Below are 16,681 nucleotides of genomic sequence, written 5' to 3'. Positions count from 1 at the left end.
CTCAGTTTGAAAATGCAAGTGCCCTGATTCGTCCAGGAGTGTTGTTAGAGAGTGCTGGCAATCTCAAAAGTCACTTTGTAACACAGCATTGTAAAGCAGTTATACTCCAATAAAGACATTTTTTTAAAAAATCGCTTTGAACCTGACGCTTTGAGGCAGAACGATGGTCCAGGTACACTGTAGTGTTGTGGAGATCCTTAGTATTTGCAAAGTTAAGCTTTTAGCTCCTTGTATACTTCTGCCAGTGTTTGGCAGGTCATCCGAGCGTCATCCTGACTCTCCAGCACACTGGATGTATGTGTGGTGGCGTCACCTGAATCAATGGTCTACACACGAGAAAAATAACAGTGGCTTCATTGGGGCTGCTCATGTAACAAGATTCAGAACCAGCCATTCATATCAGCAGAGAAGAAATAACAAATGTCTGTTATTATCACACTGTAACCCATTTACACAGATTCATTATTCAATTAAGTATGTATCATCTTGGAAAGGAGAGAGCTTTCTCTAAAGACCTAAAACTCTGGATGTGTACATGACCCCTGGGAGGTTAGGGATGTGAAGAGAGAGGAGAAGCAAGAGGAAAATGATGGGGTACCCCAAGGATGGAATTTACCTCCTTAATTTTGCTTTGATCTGTCCTGGATAACAAGGTCTGAGCTGTAAGTTGTTCAGATGATCCCAGTTGAAACAGACTGGGTGGCCCATCCGACTAAGCACAGGTTAGATTACCACCCAGCAGATTGTGAAAAGAGCTCAGAGGTGGGGAGACCTTGCAACTCAAAGTGTGGCCCCCAGATCAGCAGCAGCAGCATCACCTAGAGGTTTTTAGAAAGGTAGCCTCAGACCTTACCCAAGATCTATCAAAACATAATTGGAACTTTAACAGGATTTCCAGGTGACTCTTGAAAAACTCAAACTACATAATATCCAAGAGGACAGCAGTCGTACGTTTTCCCCCTTTGTTCCATGCGCCCTGTCAATCATTGCGTTCACAGCCCCATGATATAATTATTGTGTCTGTAAGTGCCTTGGGGGCTGCACTGTGTATTAGAGCCTCAGCACCTTGCATAATGCCTGGGATAAAATAGGTGTATAGGTGGCACTCAAGAGCTCCAGCTCTGAGATCCACAAATCTGAGTTTGAATCCCAGCCCCGCCACAAAGCTCAGTTCATGTACCTATAAGATAGGAATAAAAATAGCACCCTGCACAGGGTTATTGGGAGTAAATGAGCTGATGCATGTGACATATGTAGCGCAGCACCCGATGCACACTTGCTGTGTGTAAGTAGTAGCTGTTATGGGCTCAATAAGTGTTGAACAAATGAATGAATAGGAACTTCATGTGGAAAGAAAAAAACTGAAAGATGGTCAATACTTGGTGCCCTGTTGCTTCAAATATATGAAATTGAATTTTAAAACAATATGCAAAGGAAGCCTCACGTAAGAGAAGGAAAAGGTAGAATGGGTCAGAATGGGTTTATAGGAAAGCATGCAATTTGGAACCAGACCAGAGTTTGGATCCCAGCTCTGTCCTTTACTAGCTGTGTGATCTCCTACAACACACAAGCTCGCTGAGCCTCAGTTTCTTCATCTGAAGAATGGGATCAGCGGTCCTCTTTTTTTTTCTCAGCTTATGCAAAAAAAAGTTTTGTCACTGACAAAGTATCCCTACCTCTCAGCACGGCCCTGGCACTTAGGAGATGCCCCATAATGGATGTTTGCTCAATTGAATCAGAGCATGCCATGTAAACGCAATGACAATTGGGTATTAGAATGGACTGTGGCCCTCCAAGACGCAACCCTAACAAAATCCTATTCCTTTGTATTTAATTTCTTTAGGGTAAGGGGTAGTATGGCACAGAAAAAATCTTTCAAACCTCCCTGTGGACAGGTGGTGAGGGAGGGAGACAATAATGAAAAAACTCTGAATTAGAAGTTTGGCTCTGCAACTTGGTACGAGATGAGAGTTCCTAAGGAAAGATACAAAGGAGGAAAAGCAGCGAGCCGAAAAGCAAGCAGAGTGAACCTCTAGCAGTAGAAGAATTATGATTTCAAGATCTAGGTGAGATGGTATATGTCAGTGGTCCCCAACCTTTTTGGCACTAGGGACCGGTTTCGTGGAAGACAATTTTTCCACGGGGCAGGGGTGCTTGGTTCAGGCAGTAATGTGAGCCATGGGGAACGGCAGATGAAGCTTCACTTGCTCACTCGCCACTCACCTCCTGCTGTACCACCCGGTTCCTAGCAGACCGCACACCGGTAGCAGTCTGCGGCCCGGGGGTTGGAGACCCCTGGTATATGTGAAAGAATCTTGCAAAATTAAGAGCTATAGACATGTATAACGATGAAAAGAAAAGAAAAGGCTTTAAGGAATAGTCAGCCTCTGGATCAAATTCAATACACGGTTGATTGAATCCACGGATGCAGAACCTGCAGACACGGAAGGCCAACTGCACCATTGTGTATAAGGGACTTGAGCATCTGTGGACTTTGGTATCCATGGACAGTCCTGGAACCGTATTGTATTTTCCTGGAACTGACTATATATATATTTTTATTATTATTCCCCTTTATTTTTTTAACATCTTTATTGGAGTATAATTGCTTAACAACGTTGTGTTAGTTTCTGCTGTATAACAAAGTGAATCAGCTATACGTATACATATATCCCCATATCCCCTTCCTCTTGCATCTCTCTCCCACCCTCTCTATCCCACCCCTCTAGATGGTCACACAGCGCAAAGCTGATCTCCCTGTGCTATGCAGCTGCTTCCCACTAGCTATCTACCTTACGTTTGGTAGTGTATATATGTCCATGCCACTATCTCACTTCGTCCCAGCTTACCCTCCACCCATGCCCCCCTGTATCCTCAAGTCCATTCTCTACATCTGCGTCTTTATTCCTGTCCTGCCCCTAGGTTCTTCATAACCATTTTTTTTCTTTTAGATTCCATATATATATGTTAGCATATGGTATTTGTTTTTCTCTTTCTGACTTCACTCTGTATGACAGACTGTAGGTCCATCCACCTCATTACAAATAACCCAATTTCGTTTCTTTTTATGGCTGAATAATATTCCATTGTATATATGTGCCACATCTTCTTTATCCATTCATCTGTCGATGGACACTTAGGTTGCTTCCATGTCCTGGCTATTGTAAATAGAGCTGCAATGAACACTGTGGTGCATGACTCTTTTTTAATTATGGTTTTCTCAGGGTATATGCCCAGTAGTGCGGTTGCTGGGTCATATGGTAGTTCTATTTTTAGTTTTTTGAGGAACCTCCGTACTGTTCTCCATAGTGGCTCTATCAGTTTACATTCCCACCAACAGTGCAAGATGGTTCGCTTTTTCTCCACACCCTCTCCAGCATTTATTGTTTCTAGATTTTTTGATGATGGCCATCCTGACCTGTGTGAGGTGATACCTCATTGTACTTTTGATTTGCATTTCTCTAATGATTAGTGATGTTGAGCATCTTTTCATGTGTTTATTGGCAATCTGTATATCTTCTTTGGAGAAATGTCTATTTAGGTCTTTTGCCCATTTTTGGATTGGGTTGTTTGTTTTTATTAATATTGAGCTGCTTGAGCTGTTTGTATATTTTGGAGATTAGTCCTTTGTCAGTTGCTTCGTTTGCAAATATTTTCTCCCATTCTGAGGGTTGTCTTTTCATCTTTTTTATAGTTTCCTTTGCTGTGCAAAAGCTTTTAAGTTTCATTAGGTCCCATTTGTTCATTTTTGTTTTTATTTTCATTTCCCTAGGAGGTGGGTCAAAAAGGATCTTGCTGTGATGTATGTCATAGAGTGTTCTGCCTATGTTTTCCTGTAAGAGTTTTATAGTGTCTGGCCTTACATTTAGGTCTTTAACCCATTTTGAGTTTCTTTTCGTATACAGTGTTAGAGAGTATTCTAATTTCATTCTTTTACACGTAGCTATCCAGTTTTCCCAGCACCACTTACTGAAGAGACTGTCTTTTCTCCATTGTATATTCTTGCCTCCTTTATCAAAGATAAGGTGACCATATGTGCATGGATTTATCTCTGGGCTTTCTATCCTGTTCCATTGATCTATATTTCTGTCTTTGTGCCAGTACCACACTGTCTTGATTACTGTAGCTTTGTAGTATAGTCTGAAGTCAGGAAGCCTGATTCGTCCAGCTCCGTTTTTCTTTCTCAAGATTGCTTTCACTAGTCGGGGTCTTTTGTGTTTCCATACAAATTGTGAAATTTTTTGTTCTAGTTCTGTGAAAAATGCCATTGGTAGTTTGATAGAGATTGTATTGAATCTGTAGATTGCTTTGGGCAATATGGTCATTTTCACAATGTTGATTCTTCCAATCTAAGAACATGGTATATCTCTCTGTCTGTTTGTATCGTCTTTAATTTCTTTCATCAGTGTCTTATAGTTTTCTGCATACAGGTCTTTTGTCTCCTTAGGTAGGTTTATTCCTAGGTATTTTATTATTTTTGTTGCAATGGTAAATTAAAGTATTTCCTTACTTTCTGTTTCAGATTTTTCATCATTAGTATATAGGAATGCAAGAGATTTCTGTGCATTAATTTTGTATCCTGCTACTTTACCAAATTCAATGATTAGCTCTAGTAGTTTTCTGGTAACATCTTTAGGATTCTCTGTGTATGGTATCATCATCTGCAAATAGTCCAACTATATTTTCAAGTTGGATATTTTACCTGGATTTATTGCCCATAATAGATTGGTTAGGGAAAAAACAATTATGAAGAAAATTAGCTTCTGCTCTAGAACTTCACTAGGTTATTTCCCAGGTGAGTGGAATTCAGCATGAATTTCTCCATCAAGGAATCTAGTTACTAAGACAGCCCCCAAACGGTTCATAAGTGGACTCCTCTGTAAACCAAACCCCACAGCTGGGATCCCACGAGCAGTGTTAGTTGTTGCCAGATCAGCATTCTAGGGACCACATGGCTCAAACAGAAAACTCATGGGCAAAGGCTATGCAAAAATTCCTGCACATTTTAACAAGTTCTGTCCACTTACCAAGACTTCTAACAGACTCTGCTGAAAATGTTAGAGTTTGAAAAGATTTCCGCACAAGTTAGACAATGACTATCCATCTTCTGAGGGAGATCTTAGCAACGCTTTTGCCATTGCCGAAGTCTTATTTAGATTTCATATTACCCTTTTTACACTTTTAACATGTTACTGCGTTCCTTCTTTGGGTGGTCAAAGGAATAACAAACTACAGCCAGTACACGTGTAAAGCAGGGTTCCAGTTTTCAGTGTGATCTGAGCAATAAGCTCGAACCCTGGACTCTAAGTGAATCTGATACCATTCTCTGTGCTGCTTTCCTGCTTCATGAACATTCTGCTACATTTCATTATCGTTCATACTTATGAGCAAAGGAGCCGTTCTTCTACTCCAGCTACTCTATTTTCAAGGATATCTGATTTAAAGTGGATAAAAGGATAAGTGAAAAATAGTTATCAAAAATATTTCACAGAAGTACAGCGAATGTGGTATTTCTCATGTAGTTTGTCTCATGTCATTTTTTAAAATTTCTTTTATACATTAACACTATGCCTATTCTAGAATAGAAAGGTCAATCTGTCTACTTCTGTAGGTAGTAGCAGATGGATCAAGGAGTATTCTAGAAGAGAGGGTTAGGCCCAGTTTGTATGAAAAGAACTGAATTTTTATTTAATTATAAAATAGTCTCTTGGGATTCTCTTATTTTTATAGAAGCCCAAATCACACGACCATAAGAAGTCTATAACATCATTACCATTCTTAATATATCCCCCCAAAATCCCTTTATCAGCCAACTACAATTTTTCAAAAGCCCTTTTATATACAATATGGGTCATTTGTAGTCTGCCTTTCTTAAGTCAAGGAATGCGTTGTACCGTATCCAATACCCAAGATTCGGTGCAGTTTGACATTTTCTTGCCAGATAACCTCATTTGGGTTTGGTTTCCCTGGTGTGTGCTCAGCTCTTTGCTTCCCGGCAGTCATGCCTCTGGTCCCCTGAGGGAGTTGAACTGGGCAGGCTCTTGGCCTCTCTCCGGTGCCTCTGGGAAGGCCCTGAGCCCAACTGGAGACCCCTAATTGAGGCAGTGGTTGGTGGAGGGCACTCTGGAAGGCTGACATCAAGTAGGATCTGTGTAAGGAGTCATCCTCTGTGACCTTCTGCTCCCAAGCTGCTTACAAGCTGCTTTATTCCTAGAAAGCTGTGGACCTCCCACACTAAAGATTGTGATCTACAACTGGAGTGATTCAGTATCTCCAAGCTGCTACGGGGAGTTTGGAATTCAAGATACAGCTTATTCTGAAGATCCAAAGATAGCTGAGTTAACTCCTGGTAGGAAAACCTAGGTTCAGATCCCAGCAGCGTTCTCTTCTCCGAAAAGCTAGGAGCAGCTGGCAGGAGGCTATAATTCCTGGCTCTTTGCAAGGAGAATGCTTTAACCTTGCATTGAGCAGATGCCTCGTTGGCTAGATACGTAGCATTGAAAAAAGAACTCTTCCTTTCAATGGTATGGCATGATTGGCAATATTTTTACAACTCTGTTTTCATTCTGATGTATTCGTTATGTGCCTGCGGTTTTATGGCCAGACGAGGAAGCAGCCTTTGGGGGTGATTTTGGAGCTGGGACAGAAGTTCTGCTGTGCCCCACACATGGGATGCCAGAATTCTGAGTTTGTTCAAAGAAAGAGGATTTGAAATTTCCAGAGGTTGAGGGAAAACAAAATGTGCTTTGTTAAAAGAGTCTGACCATGTCATGACTCTTATCCTAACAAAGCTATTTGGTCTTTTTAAGGAAAACAAATCCAACAGACAGGCCAGGGGAAGGCAGCTGGCTTATGGCTGTTCATTTCTGAGGGCTGCCTAGTGCTCAAAATGGGAAAAGTCAATGGGGTCTCTCCTAAGGTGAAGGGAAAGTCCGCCAGCTCCTCTTCGTGGGGTGATTACAGTTAGAGCCTTATTTAGTGTGTGGCCCAAGTTAGAATAGAGAACACCTGCCTTGTCATCAACGAACCACAAAGGATGAAATTCTATTCCTGTGCCAATAAGATGTGGGAATTTTGAAAATTTATGGAAAGCATGAACTCGAAAGTATAAGAGATGGTTTCCAAAATGCAGAGCGTATCACACTGCCATTTAGAAGTCATTTCTGGTTTTGGGTGTGTGTATTTGTGTCAGTATTTTGAATTTTAAGGTTGGGAAGGTAAATGTAGGAGCAAGAGAGCATAACAGCAGAGAAGATTCCAAGACAGGCAAGACTGGACAGCGAATGCTTGGCATGAGTTCTGAATGCTAAAGTTGTGGGTGAGAGGTTATTTTTCTCGGCTCTGCGCAACATGGAACAAATTCCTGACCCAACTGGTCCACTGCCTTGAGGCTTTTGTTCTTCTCTGAAAAGGTTAAAAAAAAAACCAAAAAGAAAGGAGGTATCTTGCTCAATTCTAGTTGCTGTCCAATCTCCTGATTTTTTTTTAAGTTAAACTTTTTAATTTGAAACAATTGTACGTTAACATGTAGCTATAAGAAACAATACAGAGAGACCTCTGTACCCTCTGCTCAGTTTCCCCCTCGATGGTAACATCTGGAAGCTCTATGTACAGGGTCACAACCAGGTAATTGACATTGATACATGTGCAAGGTACAGAATGTTTCTGTCACCACAAAGGTACCTAGTGTTGCCCTTTTATAATCACAGCCTCGTCCCTCCAGCCCCGACTCCCTCCTCAACCCCTGGCAACCACTAGTCTCTACTCCCTTTCTGTGGTTTTCTAATTTGAAGAACGTTAGCTAAATGGAATCATACGGTATCTAACCTATGGACTGGCTTTTTTCACTCAGCGTAATTCTCTGGCGATTGATCCAGGATTTTGCAGGTATCAGTAGTTCTTTTTTTTAATTGATTAGTAGCATTCCATTTTATGGATATACTGGTTTGTTTAACCATTAACCTGTGAAAGGACATCAGTGTTGTCTCAATTTTGGCTACTATGAATAAATCTAATAAAGAAAAGTTTTAAATTTTCTGGAAAAATGCCAAGAGTATCGTTGGTGGGTTGTATGGTAGTTGCCTGTTTCATTTTTGGTTTTGTTTTCTTTTGTTTTTTACAACAGTCAAATGTTTTCTAGGGTAGCTGAACCATTTTATATTCTCACAAGCAATATATGAATGGTCTAGTTTCTTCTCATCCTCATCAGAATTTCAGATTGTTACTTGTCCTTATTTTGGCCCTTCTGATAAATGTCTAGTGATATCTCATTATGGTTTTGTTTTTTTCACTTACCTAATGGCTAATGACATTGAATATCATTTCATCTCCTATCTGTATATCCTCCTCAGTGAAATGTCTGTCAGTGTCTTTTGCCCATTTCCTAATTGTTTGGTTTTTTTAGCTGAGTTTTGAGGGTTCTTAACTTATTCTAGATACTTGTCCTTTGTCAGATATGTGGTCTGCAAATATTTTCTCCCAATTACACCTTATATTTACACCCAATGGACAACAGTTCTTAATTTTGATGAAGTCCAATTTATCCATTTTTTCCTTGCCTGGATTGTGTTTTTTGTTGTCAAAAACTTAAAACTCTTTGTCAGGCCCTAGATCCCAAAGCTTTTCTCCTGTTTTAATTTTTTCTAAAAGTTTCATAGTTCTGCATTTCACATGTACATAGTGACCTATTTTGAGTTCGTCTTTTTAAAAAGTGTGAAACTTAGAGACAATAACTGCTCTGCTTATGCCAGGCAGCACAGAAAACACTGTTTGCCTTCCCTGCCATCCCCACCAGTGGGGACCCTAGACCTCCACCCTCACAAGGCCATGCATTATTGAGCACCTACCACATCCCAGGAGTAGACCAAGAGCTCTCCAGGTGTCTCAAATCAATGTCAGAGGCCTGGCTTTTAACGTGGTGTTGTGTGGACAAAACAGCAGAGTCTGTCAGACTCAGTTAGAACTTGCTAGTTGAGCTGCATGATATTGGGAAACTGCTCCACTGCTCTGAGCCTCTGTTTTTTCATTTGTAATAAGATGGTTTTGAGTATTAAATTAGATAAAATATGTCAAATGACTTGTGCAGGGGTATTCAATAAACGGTCTCATTCTTCTCCAAACTGATCCATCGCAGCTGTTGAGAATGTTAGCAACGGGCTCTTGTTGTCAGAACAGAAAAGACCAGTCGTATACAGCTGGTCCCGAATTTTCTAAGGGCTAATTATCTGGTTTACAGATAAACTAGGAAACTTATACTCTTGCTTCCTAGCTTGGTAGCCAATACTTCGCCTAGTAACGTAGCTACTGGTACTAGTTAAATAAAGAGGGCAAATGAAAATTTTATTCTGATTCAGTTAAAATATCTCAAAGATGGACTTAGGAAAAGAAACTGACATGGATGGGAACAGATTTTTTTAAACCTGATTTTTTTAGTATTATCAACTCTCATTAAATTATGGGAAAAATGTGAAACACTCATAAAATTAAATTCTGTAAAATATGTGAAGAAATTCTACCTGTTCTATCTGAAGGGAATAAATTGTCAGCTTATCCGAGGTCAGTTCTTGAAACCATCCACGTTAAATTTTCTGATTTTTATACAAGCCAAATTCTATGAATTACTTTTGAACTCCCTTATTGAATGGTATAACATTGAAAATTCAGCTATCGCCTTTGTTTATTCTCTCAGCACTTACATTTTGTTATTTGCATTTATTTCCTTTCACCATCTCCTCTTTCTCTTATTAAAAGAAAAAATATATATATATATGTATAAAATGCCTCCCTCTTCCCTTTCTTAAAATCTTTCTCCCAGTGGCATCTCCAGAACTATGTCTGGGATTAATCACATTGTGTTGGATCTGCCACAAATACTTTATTTTTATACAATTGATGTTAAACTAAACAAACGCCAAAGGCATTTCTGAAATGGCCATTTACAGAAAACACGGAAGAGCAATGTGCAGGGTGAGGGCTTAGGTGGCAGGTGGAGAGGGGTCCTTTCTAGTCTGTTTCTTGGGTGTGGTGGGAAGACCACTAAGGCTCACACACATCTGCATCTCGGGTCCTTTTTAGGAGCAACTGCTTGAGCCACAAGCAGCCTCCCCAGTTATCATCCACCCCACCCCCAAACTGGGCCCCTCAAAACCCACAGCTCACACACATGTCTCAACCTCTGGAATTGGACCTGTCCTTCATCAATTTATTGTCTTATCATTTAGTCAGAGCATGTTTTGAAATTAAATAGCACATTCATATAAAGAAAGTAAATAATTCCTTGATGGTGTATATATTTTGAAGTTTGATCCTGGCAATGCTTGTCCTGTTAAAATTAAGCACATCTTTTTTAAAATATTTATTTATTTGGTTGCGCCGGGTCTTAGTTGGGCCATGCAGGCTCCTTAGTTGCGGTACGTGGGCTCCTTAGTTGCAGCATGCATGTGGGACCAAGTTCCCTGACCAGGCATCAAACCCAGGCCCCCCACCTTGGGAGCACGGAGTCTTAACGACTGTGCCACCAGGGAAGTCCCTAAACACATCTTTTAACTAGAAGAATAAGCCTGTGTTGATACTAGATATAAAGTCTGCAGATTAACCCAAGTTTGGGAAAGTCAATACTTTAATTGACGTTGGCATTTGATACCTCACTGGGGACATTGGTTCCTTGGGTTATCTGCTAACACATGATTCTCATCACATGAGGCTATGGGGGGGAGGGTAAAAAAAATTCCCTTCATAGGACTGACATTATCTAAATACTCTCAAACTATGATTAATCAACCCAAGAACTGATATAATAATGTAGCTGACAACCCTATTGTTTGGCTGAGTTACTCTCTTATATGATAAAGTCAACTGAATTTGGATGTGTGCTTTTTAATTTTCTCTTCCATTGCTGGCCACACCCAATGAACTAAACAACCCTTTGCTCTGATGTTTTCAGCACTGTAAATGCTTTTTTTCTTTTCATTTTTACGATCCCAGTATCCTGTTTCTCAGAGGAACATTTCTTCTCGACAGCCAGGGAGAGAGCCTGGATGCTCAAGGTAAGATTTCAACGTAAATTATGTTGCGTGACTCCCTGTTTACAGATTAAATTGGAGTGCATATTATTAATGCCTTTGTAACAAATTTATTTTCAAAATTCCATTATACAGTTAAAGCGAGTATTCGAGTAAACATGCTTCATTAAAACATTGTTTTTCAAACTACATTCCATTTCCCGTATGTACTAAGGGCTAATTAACTGTTATCCGCAATTCCTCTAAAAATGCTCAAGCCAGTTAAAGTTGAACTTTGGAGATCTTATTGGTGAGAAGTGAAGTGAGAGAAATTTAAGATGTAGTCAAATGACCTCATGACATTTCTAATTATGAAGAAGGGATTATTTATTAAAAATCCAGGCAACTGCTCTATTGGCTTTACAGTAGAGGGGGGCATCTTAAAGGAGATGAAAGCTCGGGAAGCCCCATTTTTTCAGTTTGGGATTTGTGTTTGAGACAAAATCATTGGACCTTCTGTTGTTTCCCACTGGTGTTCCATCTACTATTCCAGGAGCTCACTAGAACAAAGGAACAATTAACTGAAATTCCACCAGATGGCAATATTTGGAAAGCCATCCAGTGAGGTTTCAAAGATTTGAGCTATTTATTGTTCACACCGAGAATAGTCTCACAAAGTGTAAAGTCCTACATTTCGTTAAGGGTGCTCTAAACATCTTTTGTTTTACTTTTTGCCCACAGCATCGAAATTTTTACTAGGGGGAAAATAGGTGTGTGGGGGGTATGTGTTGTTTTCTTTTGTTTATCATTCTGGAAGGATAACATTAGAAACTTCATTCTTCAATAATTCTCCAAACAGTATTGGTGAGTCTTAAAAGCTCAAATCAATGGGTAATAGACCATATTTGTCTTGGGGTCTCTTTGTGATAAATGCTATGATTGATGGTCATTTTTAAATGAATTATTTGAGAAGAGAAACAGAAAATTCTAAAGAAGAGTAGAATTTTAAGGAGTTGCCTAGATAGTAAACCAAGTGAAATTTACAGGTACAAAATTCTTATTTGTAATGATTTGAAATAATTAAGGTTTATTTAAATAGGATGAGTAAACTTTGCCCCTTTTGCTCTAATGAAAGTAGAGATGCTGTATGTACCCTGAGTGGTGCCCAAAGAGCTGCCCTCTTCAACAATCAGAACGGGCTCTAGGACAGAGCTGGGACAGAGGGAGGGAAGTAGAAAGGCATCTGAGGGCAATTGAAATAGGAAGAACCAATAAGAGGAACCGCCTGAGCTTTCCATGTGCACATAAAAGCAGTCCCTGAACAGAACCCTCAGACACTGTTGATGGGAATGTAAGTGGCTGCACTATGGAAAACAGTATGAAAGTTCCTCAGAAAACTAAAAACAGAATTACCATATGATCCAGCAATCCCACTCCTGGGCATATTTCCAGACAAAACTATAATTCAAAAAGATACATGAGCCCCTAAGTTCATAGCAGCACTGTTCACAATAGCCAGGACATGGAGACAACCTAAATGTCCATCGTCAGATGAATGGATAAAGAAGATGTAGTACGTATTATATTTACAATGGAATACTACTCAGCCATAAAAAGAATGAAATAATGCCATTTGCAGCAACATGGATGCAACTAGAGATTATCATACTAAGTGAAGTAAGTCAGAAAGAGAAAGATGAAGACCATATGATATCACTTATATGTGGAATCTAAAATATGACACAAATGAACCTATCTATGAAACAGAAACAGACTCATGGATATAGAGAACAGACTTGTGGTTGCCAAGGGGGAGGGGGTTGGGGGAGGGATGGAGTGGGAGGTTGGGATTAGCAGATGTAAGCTATTATATACAGAATGGATAAACAAGGTCCTACTATATAGCATGAGAAACTATATTCAATATCCTATGATGGGGCTTCCCTGGTAGCTCAGAGGTTGAGAGTCCACCTGCTGATGCAAGGGACACGGGTTCGTGCCCCAGTCCGGGGAGATCCCACATACCGCGGAACGGCTGGGCCCGTGAGCCATGGCCGCTGAGCCTGCGCGTCCGGAGCCTGTGCTCCGCAACGGGAGAGGCCACAACAGTGAGAGGCCCGCGTACCGCAAAAAGAAAAAAAAAAAAAATCCTATGATGAACCATAATGCAAAAGAATATTTTTGAAAAAGGATGTGTATATATATATATGTATAATTGAATCATTTTGATGTACAACAGAAATTAAAACAACATTGTAAATCAACTATACTTCATTAAAAAAAAAAGCAGTCCCTGGACAGGCACTGAGTGCCCTTTGAAACCCACTCGTGTGCCCTAGGAGGGGGCCTATATATCTGGTGTCCAGGACAGTCTTAGTTAACTTCTGCTGTCCTGGAATATCATCTTTACCACCCCTTTTCACCCTCAAAATTCTGTCTGGATAATAAGGTGATTGTATAATTTATCTTCCAAGCTGGCATGTTTGAAGAAAAAGTAATAGAAAAAGATGGCCTGATATCTAAATTAGGTGTCTGTGTATAAACCTCCTTATATATATGGGGCTATGGGACAAATTCTTTTTCTGTAAAGAGCCACATAGTAAATAGTTTTCTGCTTTGTTGATCGTACAGTCTCTGTCACAGCTATTCAATTCATTGTAGCATGAAAACATAATAAACATAAATGAATGGGTTTGGCTGGCTTCCAATAAAACTTTATTTACAAAAAACAGGCAGCCAGCAGCATTTGGCTGGCAGGGTATACAGCCTTGTCTGCGATAGTAGACCGTAAGGAAATAGGAGATGGTGGAGAACCAAGAAGACGGCCATCCTTCATTCTTCTCCCTTCTCTTCATATCCTTGTGGGTTGCAGCCTCCTCATTTAACCTCTCGGAAGCTAGTATTAATAGTTTCCTTGAGTGAGCAATTTCATCATCAGTTGTGTGGTTCCCAAGATTCCTTTGCTGGGTCTAACTGCTTTCTTCTCATCCAATCTGTTCCTGCACCTGCACACCGTGCCTGTGCTTTGTACCTCATGACACAGAATAGCATCCCTACTCAGGTATCACTTGAGTCCTAGTGTCAAATACTGGAGCGATAGCTATTAACAGACATTGTAATTTATGCTTTGGTCCTCACTAAATAACTGTCTATAGGAAATACAGCCACATTAAGGAAACTTTTATGTTGATTCTACCAGAATTTTTATTATAAAAATAATAAATTTAAAGGAAACTTTAGGGGAAAAAAATCGCCCATAACAATGCCACCCCAAAATAACTATTTTTCTTTCTTTTTTTTCTTTCTTTTTTTTTTTTTTGCATATTTGCTATTCCCTTAAGTATTCCTGTTTTTCTATAGTGGATAACATAGCACATGTGAATTTTGTGTTTTATTTGATATTAATCACAAGCATCTTTCATGAGTCATCAGAACAATCATTAGAATAGTATTATGTTGTATCAATGTTCCATAAAATATCTTCTAATTTTTCACTAAAAAATGCTATACTAAATTTTTTGTAGACTTTGTTATTGTTTTGGTTGGTTCAGTTTAGTTGTTTGTTTTTTCTTTAGTTTTGTTTATTTCCTTAGGACAAAATCCCAGAAGATTATTATCCAAGGCTATGACCATTTGTATGACTTTTAATCTAGTTTACCACATGTTTTTTTTTTTCTTTATTTTATTTTTGGCTGCGTTCGGTCTTTGTTGCTGTGCGCGGGCTTTCTTTAGTTACGTTAGCCGGGGCTACTCTTCATTGCGGTGCGCAGGCTTCTCATTGCAATGGCTTCTCTTGTTGCAGAGCACGGGCTCTAGGCACGCGGGCTTCAGTAGTTGTGGCACACAGGCTTTTGTTGCTCCGTGGCATGTGGGATCTTTCCAGACCAGGGCTCGAACCTGTGTCCCCTGGCATTGGCAGGTGGATTCCCAACCACCTGGGTATCACCAGGGAAGCCCCCCACATCTTTTCTTAAAAGGTTTGGAGTACTTTACAAGTGTTTACAGTTTGAGGGTATTAGGCTCACCACAACTTTGTGAGAAGTAGCACTTAATTTATTCAATAATATTTATTGAATGTCTTCTATATGTAAAGAACTGTGCCAATTACTTTGTGTGTGTGTGTATATGTAAACATATATGTATCAATATATAAATGATGTGCTCCTTCCAGAAACATTTATTGAGTGCCTACTATGAACTGTGTATTGTAAGATTTTAATGATGAGCAGAAGATAGCTTCTGTCTGAGTTTGACCTTACTGGGGAGCTAAGATACCTAGTGAATAACTAATAAAATACACAAGATGAGACACACCATAGGAGAAATATAGTTAAAATATGAAGGCATTTGGGAGGGGTGAGGGGAGGTAGAAATGGCATCTGAGCCAAACTTTGAAGGTAGATTGGATTGGGATGCTTGGAGATGGTGAGATTTGCCCTTCATTCCATAAGCATGTCTTGATTGACAACTACATGCCAAGTCCTGTGCTACAAGCTCAGGATATAAAGGGGAACAGACAGAGCTCTCAAAGCTTACTCTCTAGTGGAGTAGACAGCCTTTAAAAATAAAATTGTAAGTGTGATCGGTGGGATGGCTTATCTAGCAGAGGATACACATGGAGGTAGGGATGAAACCAGGGTTTTCTTTGAAGAGGAGCTTTTCCCTGGCTCCTCTTTTGGCACTGTCTTCATCATCAGTTATTGGGTCAGAATCTGTGGGAGATCTGCTTCTGGAAGTTTGAAGGTTACTCTAGTTGTACTGACCAACATTCCAATTAAAATTGGCCTACATTTACAGCTGGTTCCCCCAGTGGGCATATTAACTGAGAATGCACAGAGCCTAAGGCTGGGATCAGCAAGACCTACATCCTGGCCCTCACCAGCTGATGACTGAAGCAAAGCACTAAGAAGTACAGGGTTTCATGGGTGTTTTGTTTTCTAACAGCCGGAAGGAACCTCAGTAATAATCTAATCCAACTCACTTATCTGACAGACGCACGTTCTTTGTGAAGAGAGTTGGGTGACTAGCCTAGTGTCAGACATTTGGTGACAGTGCCACGGCACCAGAACCCTGGCTTCTGACTCTCACATGCTCTTGTGCCATATTCACTGCTGTAATTTCTTCTGCCTCATCTATACCACCGAAGTAAAAAGAACTAAAAAGTGTTAGCCTAAGCATTCCTTATGCCTGTAGAAGCAATATTTTTTTTACCCCTCTCAGACCACAGCAAAAAATAATTTTAAAGTAAATATTTTTAATTTTAAAAGTAATGAATAGTGGTAGAAAGAGAGGGAACTTGGAACAAATTCCTGCATCAGCCATTTACCTCCCTTAGATTCTGGGCAAATAACTTGACCTCACTGAGTTTTTACATCTTGAGTTTGTTGTGAGAATAATTGGCAGTAACATTAAGTGTTGGATGCATTATGGGCACTCAGCAAATGTTTATTTTCTTTCTCCTTTACCTCCTGGAGCTACAGGTTCTTGACAGATTTCCTTTTGTTTATTAATGAGGTGACCTTGTAAGACTCAGGAGAATTAAATGATGGAGTGAGAGTACATTCATAAAAAAGTATCTGGTGCACAGCTCAATGTTCTCATTTCTGAATTTCACTGGACTACAGTTAAGTAGAGATTTAAAGGTTTTTATTCGTGGTTCTTTATCCTTTTCTTCAGTAGCT

General features: G+C 39.8%; 1 protein-coding gene across 2 annotated transcripts in view; it reads left to right on the top strand.

Annotated features, from left to right (window-relative positions):
• Positions 1 to 16,681, top strand: part of MAPRE2 (microtubule associated protein RP/EB family member 2) — a 162,676-nt gene that overhangs the window by 15,936 nt on the left and 130,059 nt on the right. For both annotated transcript variants that reach the window (XM_049697989.1, XM_004273685.3), the window contains exon 2: positions 10,984 to 11,045. Coding sequence is in view for 1 of the 2 variants with exons in the window: in XM_004273685.3 (XP_004273733.1) it covers positions 10,984 to 11,045 (62 nt within the window). In the remaining variant the exon portion in view is untranslated. The remainder of the gene's footprint in view (positions 1 to 10,983; positions 11,046 to 16,681) is intronic.

Source organism: Orcinus orca, chromosome 15 (genome assembly GCF_937001465.1).
Source record: "Orcinus orca chromosome 15, mOrcOrc1.1, whole genome shotgun sequence".
Taxonomy (NCBI): Eukaryota; Metazoa; Chordata; class Mammalia; order Artiodactyla; family Delphinidae; genus Orcinus; species Orcinus orca.
The sequence above is the reverse complement of the archived record's forward strand: the minus strand, read 5'-3'. Positions and strand labels throughout refer to the sequence as shown.